General features: G+C 52.0%; 4 protein-coding genes across 4 annotated transcripts; 2 read left to right on the top strand and 2 right to left on the bottom strand.

Moving 5' to 3' along the window:
- Positions 1-488: 488 nt before the first annotated feature.
- Positions 489-3392, top strand: BO83DRAFT_424253 (trehalose-6-phosphate synthase; the record flags this gene model as incomplete). The annotated part of the gene is made up of 3 exons (XM_025535150.1): positions 489-511; positions 568-1903; positions 1962-3392. The coding sequence occupies 3 exons, from the start codon at positions 489-491 to the stop codon at positions 3390-3392; spliced, it is 2790 nt and encodes a 929-aa protein (XP_025391055.1).
- Positions 3393-4375: 983 nt separating this feature from the next.
- On the bottom strand, positions 4376-7462 carry BO83DRAFT_375853 (putative chromatin assembly factor 1 subunit B). Its single transcript, XM_025530564.1, has 6 exons — positions 6958-7462; positions 6873-6888; positions 6690-6792; positions 6387-6623; positions 5240-6326; positions 4376-5185 (listed from the first exon to the last, which is right to left on the bottom strand). The coding sequence occupies exons 1-6, from the start codon at positions 7059-7061 to the stop codon at positions 4567-4569; spliced, it is 2166 nt and encodes a 721-aa protein (XP_025391054.1). The 5' UTR covers positions 7062-7462; the 3' UTR covers positions 4376-4566.
- A 463-nt stretch (positions 7463-7925) lies between these two features.
- BO83DRAFT_375850 (uncharacterized protein) lies at positions 7926-9219 on the bottom strand. The gene is made up of 2 exons (XM_025530563.1): positions 8615-9219; positions 7926-8522 (listed from the first exon to the last, which is right to left on the bottom strand). The coding sequence occupies exons 1-2, from the start codon at positions 9098-9100 to the stop codon at positions 8064-8066; spliced, it is 945 nt and encodes a 314-aa protein (XP_025391053.1). The 5' UTR covers positions 9101-9219; the 3' UTR covers positions 7926-8063.
- An 879-nt stretch (positions 9220-10098) lies between these two features.
- On the top strand, positions 10099-13355 carry BO83DRAFT_332135 (uncharacterized protein). The gene is made up of 5 exons (XM_025528292.1): positions 10099-10145; positions 10205-10244; positions 10323-10684; positions 10734-12970; positions 13034-13355. The coding sequence occupies exons 1-5, from the start codon at positions 10136-10138 to the stop codon at positions 13280-13282; spliced, it is 2898 nt and encodes a 965-aa protein (XP_025391052.1). The 5' UTR covers positions 10099-10135; the 3' UTR covers positions 13283-13355.
- The last annotated feature ends 306 nt before the right edge of the window (positions 13356-13661 follow it).

The raw sequence follows: 13661 nt of genomic DNA, 5'->3' as shown, positions 1-13661 counted from the left end.
CCGAACCCCTCCTTCGCGCTTGGAACATGCCCCTCTCCAGTCACACCTTTTCCCCCGAAGAGCCCAGAATGTTCCTGTCATTTTCGCATGTGCTTCATCTCCCTGGTCTGGACGGCTTCCCCCTGGTCCAATCATCAACGTCACCACTCCCTGCTTTCTTCATCTTCTGGCTCGGGTGTCTAACCTGTCCCCGGGATTTTCAGGGTCGTCGCAATTCACTCTTCTCCCGTGACACTTAAGACATAGCTCCTGCCGTCGCATATCAAATCATTTCCACACCCTCTTTAGCCTCCCTTGGTCCGGACAGGAAGAAATCAAATCTCCACGGATCATTCACTTAATTCTTCCGGGAAAAGCGGCACGCATAATTCCATACTTCAGCCTTTCATTTTCCTCCAGAGAACCTCCAAAGCTCCCCCTCAATTCCTCGTGCAATAGCCCTTGAACAATACAATAGGCTAGACTTTGTCGGTGTCACTTCACCCCCAATGACGGTCTTCATTGCCTCACTGTATGTTTGTCCTTCTTCATCTCGCAGTTGATTGAGTTCTCACTCACACTGTCCAGCTTTCTCCCCTATACCATTGACTTTCAAGCTACCGAGTTGCGACATGCTCGGCGCAAGTCATCCAGTAGCTCTTCTCGCGGAGAGGGCCGAATCATAGGGCGACTAGCAGACACCAACAGGAAGCACCATTCCAGGAGCATAAGTCTGTCGCTAACTCCTGGCGCCACCACCGACGATGAAAGGATCTTCAAGCCCTATGTCTCGCGCGCTGCAGGTGAGATTCCGGCTGCAGATGATCCCAACGGCCCAGGCCCTAGCGAACCTCGTACCGTTTCCTGGGGCCAGAGCCGTAAGTTCAATCAGCCGCGCTTAAAGACTTCTCTTCACCCGGGTCCCTCCATCCTGAGCCGGCCTGGGCCAGGGGATGATGTGGACAACCTGCCCTATCTGGATGGTCCTGTAGATGTATTGAGCTCAGAAGAAGAACACGGGAGTCCCCGTGCTTTGCTCTCTGAGCTTGACTGGGTTGTCAAGGCAGCTGAACAGGGCAATGGTGGCTTGCGGAACGCCATCAATGCTGCCGAAGAAGCAGGCATGTTGACGGACAAGATGTGGGTGGGCACATTGGGTATGCCTACGGACTCATTGAGAGACGGCACGCGTGCCAGTATCTTCGAGACGCTGGAAGAGGAATACGAGTCGCTTGCTGTGTTTGTCCGCGACAGCGAATTCGAAGGTCATTACACCCACTTCTGCCGGGCTGTCCTGTGGCCTGCTTTCCACTATCAGATGCAGGAAAGCCCGCGACACACGGAGTACGACGATTACTCCTGGAAGCAGTATGTCAAAGTCAACGAGGCATTCGCAAAAATCATTGCTGCATACTGGCGTCCTGGTGACAGCATCTGGGTACATGACTATCACCTTCTGCTTCTTCCGGGAATGCTCCGGGAGAGGCTGCCAAAGGCAGAGATCGGCTTCTTCATGCATACTGCATTTCCCTCGTCGGAGATCTTCCGCTGCCTGAACGCTCGGGAGGCACTGCTGAAAGGGCTTCTCGGTGCGGATCTGATTGGTTTTCAAACGGAAGAGTACTGCTATCATTTTCTTCAATCTTGCATTCGCCTTTTAAGGTTGGAAGTCTCCGTTGATGGCGTACAACTCGACCGACGATTCGTCCATGTGAAGAATATGCCCATCGGTGTTGACGTCAAATCGCTCGACGCGCTGCGCAGGACTACACATGTGAAGGATTGGATCGCCAATATCACCTCTCGATACAAGGGAAAACATTTGATCGTTGCTCGTGACAGGCTCGATGCTCCGGGTGGTATCAAGCAGAAGCTTCTCGCTTATGAACTTTTCCTGAAGAAGTACCCTAAGTGGAGGGAAAAGGTATGTTCGGGCGAAGCACAATGCATGGGTTTAATACATTTGGTACTAACTAGCCCAGGTGGTCCTTGTTCAAGTCGCTTCGGCTTCTGAGCTGCCTGAATTGGAAGCTCAAGTTTCGAAAATCGCCATGAGGATAAACTCGGTGTACTCCAGCTTGACTCATCAGCCCCTGGTACTCCTGAGACAGGACATCAGTTATTCCCAGTTCTTGGCCCTCATGAGCGTGGCGGACATCTTCATGGTCACCAGCCTTAGGGAAGGCATGAACCTTAGTAGCCACGATTACATTCATTGTCAGGATGGAATTCTGGCATCTCAGCGTCATGGCTCTCTTATTCTGAGCGAGTTTACAGGGAGCGCTTCCCTCTTCAGTGGGCACGAACTTCTGGTTAACCCTTGGGATTACAAAGAGGTTGCCGATGCGATTAATAAGGCGCTTTCCATGACGCCCGAGCAGAAGGAGCGGAACTGGCAGTTCTTGCTTGAAAAGCAAACCCCTCACACAGCGATCGCATGGTTCAACTCATTCCACACCGCTCTGACTAATGCACACAGCACGCAGCTATCTCGTGAGCTCAGCCAGGTGTCCCTTCTGTCCGTCAAGGCCGTGAAGGAGGCGTATGACAATTCCAGCTCACGCCTTTTCTTCTTGGAAGACGACGGCATAATTGCTCCTCAAAACGGATCTTCAACTGACCTAATCGCTCTGCTCGAGCGCTTGCTAGCAGATCCCCAGAATACTGTTTATGTGACGAGTAGCAAGAGTCCGGAGCAGCTTGACTCAGCCTTGGAGGCACTCTCTACCAACGTGGGGTTGATCGCCGAGAATGGCTGTTTCAAGCGCGAAGTCGGCTCATACACTTGGAAAACGCTAGTAGACATGGAAAAGGCTAAGGACTGGCGGAACGGCATCCGCAAAGTGATCCAGTATTACCATGAACGAACTGAAGGAAGTGAGATGGAGGAGCGTCGTTGTCTCATGAACTTCTGCTACGAGCATGCGCATGATCCGGAGATCGCCGGGCGCCAGGCCTCGAGCCTAGCAGATCAGATCAACGGCACACGGGGAAGCGAAGCCATCCGCGTGGTCCTCAGCCAGGGCGCCGTGAGTGTCGAGCCTCTGGACGTGTCCAAGGCCAAAGCAGCCGAATCCGTCCTGCGGCAGTTACCCCGCACGCCGGATTTCGTGTTCGTCGCCGGAGGTGCGCGCGGCGACGAAGCCCTTTTCCGCTGGGCTAATCGCCTGCATGCTGAACAGATGATCCCCAGCGTGACCACCCTGACCGTGGGCTCTCACGCCACGGAGGCCAAAGCCGTGCCTCCCGGTGACATGAGCATGGCCGATATCGTAGACGCTTTTACATCTCGGCCGATGACAAACGGCATGTCCAACGGACACACCAACGGACACTCCGCTGAGGATACTAATGGGCATGCAAATGGTCACCACCCCGAGGTAAATGGCGTCAATGGAGAAAGCCATGACTGACCTCTTCACCCTCCCTCTATTCTTCCACTACCCCATCCTTACTCCATTCCTTCTCAAGTGAACATGTAGCATCCATCCATCCATCCATCCTCTGACCCCTCCTTTCACTCTACTGTTATCTCCCTTCTTTCCCTCTTCCTCCTTTAACCTCTTCTCTTCTTCTCACATGTCTAGCTACCTCTTTCCTAAGTATGATATAACGTGTCACGGCGAATGATCATAATGTGTCCATCGGAAGGAAAACCCCTACCTCGATACACGATAATTATACTATACTATCCTTCCCTTACCAATATATTCTTAGTGTACTTTAAGAATGGATATTTGATATTCAATACCGTAACATATTCCTTCCTCCGTACTACATGCATCGTTAAATAAGATAAGATAGTAATTTAGATAGAAAGGAACACCAGATCCGATTGAATGTTTGATTGATGATCTATTCCAAAAACAACCAGACAAGTTTCCTACCTTACCTAACTATAACTAGTTAGTCAGTTAGTCAGTCACCTATGGATCTTTACCCCCCCCAGCAGCGCAGCCATGGCCAGAATCAATAGTCAGTCAATGAACAATGCAACCACTGCCTTCGCAAGATAAGATGAAATCTCTGGAGAAAAAAACAGAATCAAAGGGGAAAAGGGGGTACTCGTGACTATGGAAAAAAGTAAACAGTAACCATGAAGAACACCAAGGTAGACAAGGGTTGTGGCTATGGAAAGGAAAGCGAGATGAGTAAATACATGGAGTAATCCGAGCCCCTCCCCACGTGAGTTGAGCCAAAAAGTAGTAAAGGTGAGAATAAGACGGATGAGGGGATGGGGTTGCAAGGTTACAGTGAATGCGCCAGAAGAAATGGAGGGAGAAATGAATGCATGCATGCATGACCGGAACGCGTGGGTAAACTCTACCGGGATTTCCAGGAAGGAACCGAGACCCATCGGGATGAAGGAAAAAGCAAAGAAAAAAAAAAGGGGGGGGGGGAATGAAAGGGGACGTAAATCATCAGCAAGGGAATAATAATAATAATGATAATAATCGTAGCAACCAGATCATCCGGGCCCGCGTTTGACATTACACGGATAAAAAAGAGGTGGGGGGAGCGATGAGGAACAGCAGATAATAGTTACACTTGGGCGACCAGATAAGGTATGTCTTTATCAGGCGAGATTTAACCGCCCACGTCAGCATTGGGTGGCTCGTCACGCAATGTAGCAGACGGATTGGTGCCGGCTGATATCAGGGTCGGTGCAACCCGTCTCTTCTTCGGCTGTTGCTGACTCTGCTGTTGTACCTGCAGAGCGGCACTCTGATCTTTGTCGTCCTCTTTCTCAGATTCACCGGCTCGTTTGCCTAGAACACTGTTGCTGACATAGCTTGTCCCACTTTGGGAGGCCGCGGACATGGGGGTCTGCGGCGGGGTAGTGAGCGGAAGTGTCGGAGGCTGGGCTGAATGGGTTGCTGTCACCAGCGGCACAGATCCCAGCGTGGGCGTCGGGTTATTGATGAGCCTCGAGCTACCAGACTGTGTCGTAACCGAAGAGACAGAGTTGGACCGTGCCGGACTTGCGGGAGGTGCCTGGGTCGAATTCGCTTGAACCGCTGAGCTTGGTTTGGCAGTGACGGGCGTGGGGAGAGGCGTGTTATTGGCGGATGAAACGGCAGCTCCTGCCTGTTGAGCCGCTGATGCCGGAGCAACGTATGGTTGGCCCAATTCACCCGGGGAAAACGCGAGGGTCGAACAGAACCCGTCTGATGAACTCATCATCAAAGTCAATCCGTCGTTTGACCTGGAGAGCACTTAGTACACCGGTAAGTGATCCTGTTTCTGATACTGAACTTACCATGTCAAGTCGGTGAATGTGGCAAAGTGCAAATTGCTAACGACACAAATCGGTGTTTGTTGCTGGGTATCATATACCATGACCCCATCCTGGGTCGCCACAGCATACACGATCCGGTAAGGTAACGTGAATACAGGTGCAGGACTCTGGCTTACTGCTCGATCCGTGGCCTTGGGAGTCGAGCTATTCTTCGCTTGGTCGTTTGGCGCCGACGTTGGGGGTTCCATGGAAGCATTGTCCCCTGTAGAGCTTACTACCGGCTCGGGAAGAGAAGAGAAAGATTCCTCCGTTGACGAGGTATCTAATGTGATATGCTTCGCAGGCTGAGGACCCTGCCGAAGCGTGTAAAACACGGGGGAGCATTTCACTGCCACAGAGGGCTTCTTGTGGCCTGGAAGATGGGAGATGGGAGGCTTGTTGAAGCCTGCACGAGTGTAGATGTAAACAGTATTAGTGATCTCATCTGTCGTCTTGGTCGGATCCGTAGCAGACACATGCGAAGTCTTGTATTGGCCTGCGGGCGTGAATAGCAAGCTACCATCGGGGGCAAATGTCAACCTCCGGAAGAATGAGGTGAATGTCTCATTCGCATATATATTGGCATTCTTCACGCCAAGTCCACCCAGGAGACCTGGTGAGGGTACTTCCAGTGGCTTGACTGCGGGCAATGGCAAGGATGGCGCTGGGGATGCCGATCGACGGATCGAGGGAGATGAGCCGAAGGATGAGCGTCGGCTGTGAGACACCGGTGGAGGATCCATGGGCAGATTTGAGGTCATCGGTGTGCCCGGGGTAGAAGGGGCAGGGGACACAATAGCAGCAGCAGCAGCGGAGCTCGGTGCTGCGGGTTGGGAGCGAATAGAAGGATCTGGCGGAGCTGGGCTACTGGAGGAGATGCGTTTGGCAGGGAGATCCATCTTGAGGAATTTCCCATGGGAGGTGAGGGTGAATTGACCGTCCTTTGTTTTCAAGCTGTAGATATGGACAGAGCGATCTGACGACTGTGTCGCCACGAACTCATTCAGAGGATCCCAAGCTACACCTTGGACATAATGAGAGTGCTCGGCAATCTGGCGTACCATTTGACCTAGGTTTTTCGTCGTCAGCTAAAGGTACTCCTCGAGGGATTCTGAGAGAGGAAACTCACCTGTCTGAGCATTATAGATCCGAGCAATATTGTCCATGCTCCCTGTGATGATGAACACGCCATCCGGTGACCAGGCGAGATCATAGATCTCTGCACCAGAAGATCGACACATGTGCTTTACGCGCCATGTTTCCTTGTCGTCCGAACGATCTTCACCCAGGCCCGATTGTGTTTGCAATTCCGATGGGACCCAGAGTAACACATTGCCATCATCTCCGGCAGATGCCAGCATCTCGCCTGAATCATTGACAAAGGCGAACAGTCAGAGACAAGATCGGGTATACGGGTCGAGGAGATATCTACCTTTAGGACTGAAACGGACCACATTCACGGCTTGGGTGTGTTTAATCAGTGTGCTCAGATAGGTCACTTTTCGTTCTTCGCCAGTTGTCTCCACTTTCCATAGCTATGGTTGAGTGTTTGTCAGAGAAAGGCCGAGAGGAGGAGTAATGAGGGGGAGGAGGTCTGGTGAGGGGGGTTTCGTACTCGGACGTTGTTATCACTAGGGAGGAGAAGCGTTAGCACCATAGACCCAGGACTCAAATCAACACAAAGAGTGGAATAGCCATACTTGCCAGCCGTGGCCAGACGACCTTTGCCATTGGGGTCGAAATGGACCGAGTAGATGGGGGCATTGTCGTTGTGCCACGAGATGAGCAACGGGGTGGCCTTCATGGTGAGCACGGCAGCTCAATGAGGGCCCCTGGGGAGTAACGGAGAAGACTACAGCTCTTATTGCGTACAGGGGAAGAGCTTGATAATATCGAATGTTGGCAATGAAAAGGGTGTGAGATCGCCACAGCAAGAGAGGGCGAGAATGGGTAATGATCGGAGGAGGGAGCCGTTCGTAGAGAAGGGTTAATTTATTGCTTGGAGCAACGAGAGGAATCAATCAATCGATCAATCAATCAAATAATCAGGTGCCGCGGAGCACAACCAGTGGAGGGACGGAGGATTCCAGTGGGGAGGCAGAAGAAAGGGATAGATCCGGTGAAGGTGGCCAGAGAGTGAGTAGTCACCAAGTTGTATTGAGGGAAGTTGAATGGGTTGAAGAGGAAAACAGAGGGCCCAGCGACAGAGAGCCAAAGGGTCGTAGTGGTGATGTCGATGCTTCCCGTGTTGGTTTCGCTTCCTCGTGTCGCTCTGGCGTTCAACGCGCCCGGCGAATGACAGCCGCCCTGACCGTCAGCATCTTTCCTGGAGATGCAATCGATCAGCATTTCAACTACTTCCCGTGGTTACAATGTTCGACATTTTTGGTACAGAGGTTTTGTTTCCTGTCTTCATGCATGTCTTGAACATACCAAACGGTCGCTTTTCTACGTGAACTAGATATATGATTCTGCTCATGGTTTGTTGCAGATCAATCCCTCCTAGCTCAAAAAGGTGTATAAGCAAGCAAGTATATCTATTCCCAGCGATGGTACCTGAGGGGATCGCTCTCCTGCGTTGGCTTTAGGTTCATTTACTTTCATTGGCTTTCCTTGCATTCCTATTGGAAGGGTCAAAAAAGCACCCTGGAAATCTGTGGCCCTGCATGTCTCATGCGTAACAACGTTCGATTGTCGCAGACTCGCTTCTAAATCATAACTCCTACTGGAGGGGGTGACAAATGGGGTAATCATACACAAGAGAAGAGAAAGATCCAGTCCATAATGGAAGCACCACGCATATGCTTTATGTAACCCAACGGCCAATCGTCTCGCCGAACCAACTGACGGCCTTCTCTCTGCGCTTTTGCCGTGCGTCCTCGTGTGTCTGCATAAATGGCGATGCCTCCTGTACGTACAATTTCTGTTGCTCCAGTTGCGCATTGTGTGCTCGGATCTCCAATTCTCGTTCATGTGGAGTAAGCTGTGCCAACGGTTTGGACGGTTTCAATCCTGCCGGAATCGTCTCACCTCCAGGAATCTCCAGGGCTCCTGGTGTGTTCGCCGGTGTCTGCGGTGCCTCTGCCTTGGGGTTGAAAAGAGAGGTGAGAGGCGGGGGCTCCTGTCCGGCTTTCTGCGCTTCTTCGACCCGTTTCTCGTAGTCAAGCATCTGATGGTAGAGTTTATCGGCGTGCATCTGAATCCGTTCTTCCTTTTCCTCGTCCCAGTTGAAAGAGGAAGCGTATCCTAGGGCCTGGAGGAATTTCTGGATGATTGTCAGCATATACCGACCGACAACGGCTCCCAGACGTCGCAGGAAAAGGGAAAAAAAGCCGGGTTAACTGCGCCTGCACTTACAGCCTGCGTGGTAAAACAACGAGAGAACTTAGCGTTTTCCTCAGAGCACAGAGTCACACGGGCGCGCAATCGTTTCTCCCAATTGCCAGTCTGGAAGCAGTAGGTCAAGTCCTCATGCTCCAGGGCGCAGTTTTCCATCGCCGCCCGGTGCACAGTATCACCGCGCTGCTTGTACTTCTCAATCACTCGCTCTGCAGTCTTCTGTTCCGTCGCTTCCTTTTCCTGGGGCGGCTTGTAGGTCTTCCAGAGATGCGCATAACGGCCATCTTGGAATAGAGAAGCGGAGGGAAGGGCGGGTTCGGAAGGTTCGGCGCTGACAGCTGGCTTCGTATCTTGGGGCACCGTCTTGGAGGGGTCCTGCGACGAGGGGACTGAGGTGGTTGGGACGTATTTCTCTGGAGCTTCATGCTCGAGGTATTCTCGCAAACCCGGGTCAAGCTTTTTGACCGGGTCGTCCTTGTTCGAGCCACCCCAAAACCAGCCCATGGTGTGAGTGCAGCAAAGGGTTCTTTTTCGGAAGAGTAATCGTCCAATTGATAGGCAGAATGCGCGGTTAAAGGGTGCGAGTATTGAGGAACATATGAAGAAGAACTGGCTGGAGCATGCGGAGACCGCATCGACTGCAAAGGCACTTGACCGACCGCCATACCGCTTTAGTCTAAAGTGCAGCCCGGAGAGGAAAAGGCCAAAGATCTAGCCGGGGTTCGAACCCGACGCGTTGCCACTACCTTGATCCAAATGCTTTTGACAGTATACAGAAGACATGATGGTATGAAAAAGAGTCAAACTTTGAGAAGGGAGACGAGAAAGCCATCTGGAGTCAATAGTATATTTTTAAGTCATCCTTTCATGACAATACCGGCTGTGAATAACTGTTATTTCCATCCATGATACTGGAGCATTTCGGGACCTGAACTTTGGCGACTCAACTGTTACCCGACATTTATAGATATATATAACTTACAGCTTGTTGAATGTGAAAGAAACCAGCGTCAGAACTTTATTTCATGATACTTGCCACAGAATCCGCAGTTGAAAGTAACAAGGATCAAAGTTGCTCAAATAACACATTCATTTGACTTGATACTATGTTTTGTCGGGTGTATAGTATCCACAAGTCCGTCAGATTCACTAGTACTATGCCAACTCAGTGTACTGATCAAGTAGTCTCGAGCAAAAGGGCCATCGTATCACACCGTTCCCTCTACTTCGAAGAAACGGTGTGCCCAAAATAAATTCCACGTAAGTTGTTTTTATTCGGGTCCAGGATAGATGGTGATATGCTTCTATCTTCTTTCTCAAAAAAGAAAAAATGTAAACATAGACTGCGGTTGTTCACGGGCACCCACATGGCGGGAGCATCGCCAACCCACCATTGGCCATCTCGGCGGGCGGCATCGCTCCATTATCACAGCTCCTCTCCATTCATCCACCATCGCCCGTCATATTCTCCCTCCATTGTTTAACCCCTTCGCGTGAGGTTTGGCGCGTTGAGCTCGCCAGGAGCGCCACCTCTCAACCATGGCTTCCAGTATGTTTGCATCAAACCTCCGTGCTCGCGCCAATGCTAATGGTGTTCCAACTATCCAGATCGAGAGGAGCGGCTGCAAATGCGGCAGCGCGGAGCAGCGTACGCGCATCACCATCCCGAACCCCGCGACGAATTCACCCAAATTGCGATTTTGCTAACGCTGTGACTGTCTAATAGGTCACGTAAAACCAAGGCGATAGACTTTGGGTTTTCCTTTGGCTTGCCCACTGCCTCCGATGAACCGTCTCAATCCACGTCGCGACCGGACAATGTCGGTATTTCACTGTTCCCTCCTGCACCACCACCGGCCTCGACAACAGATACACCTGGAAACTCGACGGCGCCGGTATTAGCAACGGAACCGGAGATCACACAACCTCAACATATATCGCCGGAGAGAAAGCTGTCATCGCAAGAGGGACATGTTCGCCGAACACCAGGAAGCGCGCGCAACAAACTCCCGCCGCGTCCGTCGCCTTACGACCTACCTACGGAAGATCCGCCGGAAGTCGGTCCTAGTCGCAAGATTAGGAAACTTGGTGTGTAATTAGATAATATGATGTGCTACAGGATGCTAATAGGCCAAAGATCATCCCAGAAGAACTTCGACAATATCTTTCAGCGCGCGGAATGAAGAGAGTTCGCAGCCCCTCAACAATGGTGTCGAATCAATTGCTGCTACCCAGTCGCCTCCCAAACCGACGAGTCCACCTATTCCCAATGGCACACAACATCCTCAAGGGATACCGTCTACTACACATGTTGTACAGGAGGATCCCGCACAAATACAACCACCGCAGTCAGCAGAGCCTGTAGGACCTGACCATGCCACGGAACCGCCGCCGGAATCTCAACAAGAACCCCAAGCGAAAGCGACGCCTTCTCCGCCAGGCGAGAAAACAAGAGACAAGCGCAAGAGGCGTACATCCCAGGATAGTGAAGCTTCTTCGCGCCGTTCTCCGCGTCGCTCTCCGCAGGGCTCGCCGCAAAACGCCGTGAGCGCCAAGGCAGCAAATGTGGAAAATTCGCAGGTGTCAGAAGCAATGGATATATCACCGGATGGGAAATCACCAGTCACAGCGTCACCAAAACTTGCTGCGCCTGATGCTACCGGGAGCAAACAGGACGATACCGAGCCTCAGGCTACTAGTGAAGCGCAGATACCCGCAGCGCAAATACACAGCGAAGAACATACTACCACTGCAGGCGATATCACACAACAACACATTGTTAGCGAGGCTGAAGCCACCGGATCTCCAATTGCAACCCAACCTCAAGAGGCAGCTGAGCCTCAAGATGCCGTCGAACCCGAAGAGACGAATGGCATCGAGAAAGCGGCCGAGCCTCATGCTACTACAGCACAGACAAAGTCTCCAACACCTCCAAGAGCCAAACGAACGAGAGGCCAACGTGCAGCATCCGTTCAACCGCAGTCAACAACTGCCAAACAGTCTAGGCTGGCCAGAGCCGGCTCAGCAGAAAGCGCCCCGGCTCAAGGTATGGAGAGAAAGAGGCTTCGTGGACGTATCGCGAAGGGCCAGGAGCCTACGCCCGATATTCCTACAATAGAAGAAGAACCAGCCAATGACACTGGTGTGAATATTTCATCCGAGTCAAAGGACGATCTTGTGGCCAACAAGGGAAGTCGGCAATCAAGGCTGCCAAGACCAACGGTGGACAAGAAGCCGATGCGCGCTGGACGCCCCGGAAGAAAACCGGCACGATCACAGGATATTCAGGAAGAAGTGCCTCTGCCTGAGCAAGAGGGGCAGCAGCCGGAAGAGCAGGAGCCTGAGCCTGAGCCTGAGCCAAAGTCCAAGCCCGTCCCAGAACCCGAAACAGATCTACAGCCGGAAGCACCGACAGAACCCATACCATCAAGGCCTGGCAGACGTGGTCGCGGCAGGAAACCATTGCCAGAGACTACAGTTGATGAAACACAGGCTCCGAACGAAGAGATACCAGCACAAGCCGATCAGGCTGAGCCTGAAACAGAAATACATTCGGCACAACCAACAGAACCTTCTAAGCCTGCTAAACGTGGCCGTGGCAGGAAACCGCTGTTAAGGAAAGAGAACGATACAGCGCAAGCTGAGGCAGTCGAGCCGGAACCTGTACCAGAGCCCGAAGAAGAACCACAGCCGGAGCCTCCAGCGGAGCCCGAACCGTCCAGGCCTGCCAAACGTGCTCGCGGCCGTAGACCGGCGTCAAAGGAAAATGCTGAGACAACACAGGCTCCGGCTGAAGAAGCTACAACACAAGCAGAGCCGGCGGAGCCCACCGAAGAAGCACCTCCACCTAAGAAGCGCAAGCCCAGACAGCCTCGGGGAGAAACAGTGCCAGTAACTGTCCACCGCTTCGTGAACGCCGCTGTACTTGGAGAAGGACCAGAACCAGAGGGATCATCGGACGAGGAAGAGGAGTCAGCCGAGGGACTCGCAGCGAAAGAGAAGACCAAGCTTGTGAGCCGAGGCGGCGTCAACGCAGCAGACGTACTAAGCCAGATCTGCCGCGAGACTTTAGAAAAGACGCTTGCAACACTCAAGAACGGGATCGCCAATGAAGGCAACGCCGCCCGGCGTGCAGAATGGACCCGCAAGAAGAAGGCCGTCGAGGCCTACGGCACGGAACTTGAGGGCCGTCTTTTCGAACTGAGCGAAATGCTCGACAGTAACTTTGTTCTCGGACGCCAAATCAAGAAGTCCAAACGGGAGATGATGGATCTGCGGAGCCGACTATACCGCGTCCGGAAGGAACGAGAGGAAGTGGCATTGCAAATGGACGCCGTACGGAGGAAGCACAGCGAGGAAGAGAATGCCAAAATGGTAAGCAAGCAAGCAAGCAGATTCCAGATATACCCTAAGCATTGCTAACAAACTCTCCACTAGGCCCGCTCAACCATCAACAACTCCCTCCACAGTCTGGACCTCGCTCTCGAGCGCAGCCGCAATCGCCCCGTCGACGAATCCACCTCCCCGAACCCCGAACCTCCCTCCACAGCCGGACTGGAGTTCCTTGTCCGCAACGTTGCGGAGAACGTGAGCTCCATCGCCCCCGGAGCTCAAGGCGGTCTGTTACATCAGATCAAGTCATTCAACGCACAGCTCGAGGCTACTGCGCGGAGACTTGAGAGTTGATTTATTGATAACTCGACATGAGTACTTGTCTAACCTCTTTATTTATATGTTCTTTGATATGATGATTGTAAAGCTGTGTCTGTGTCTGTGTTTTGTTTCGAATCAAATACCCCTGGCATTGTTGTCTACGGAGTGAGGGTCATGTTCTTTGCTAGTTGGATAGGAATGAATCAGAATAAGGATGATGAGATCAAATGATGATTGTGATAGATATATCCAGCTTTTCGTACTACCTCACTTTTCACATCACTGACACCATATACAACACCAACATTATCACCATAAAATGCGAAATAACCAGCCCAAGAAAATAATTAATAACCTATAGATAGATAGATTATTATCCAACTACCCCATCATCACCGTCACCTCAAACCCC

This window comes from Aspergillus eucalypticola, assembly GCF_003184535.1.
Source record: "Aspergillus eucalypticola CBS 122712 chromosome Unknown BO83scaffold_5, whole genome shotgun sequence".
Lineage (NCBI taxonomy): Eukaryota > Fungi > Ascomycota > Eurotiomycetes > Eurotiales > Aspergillaceae > Aspergillus > Aspergillus eucalypticola.
This window is presented reverse-complemented; position numbering and strand designations above follow the sequence as displayed.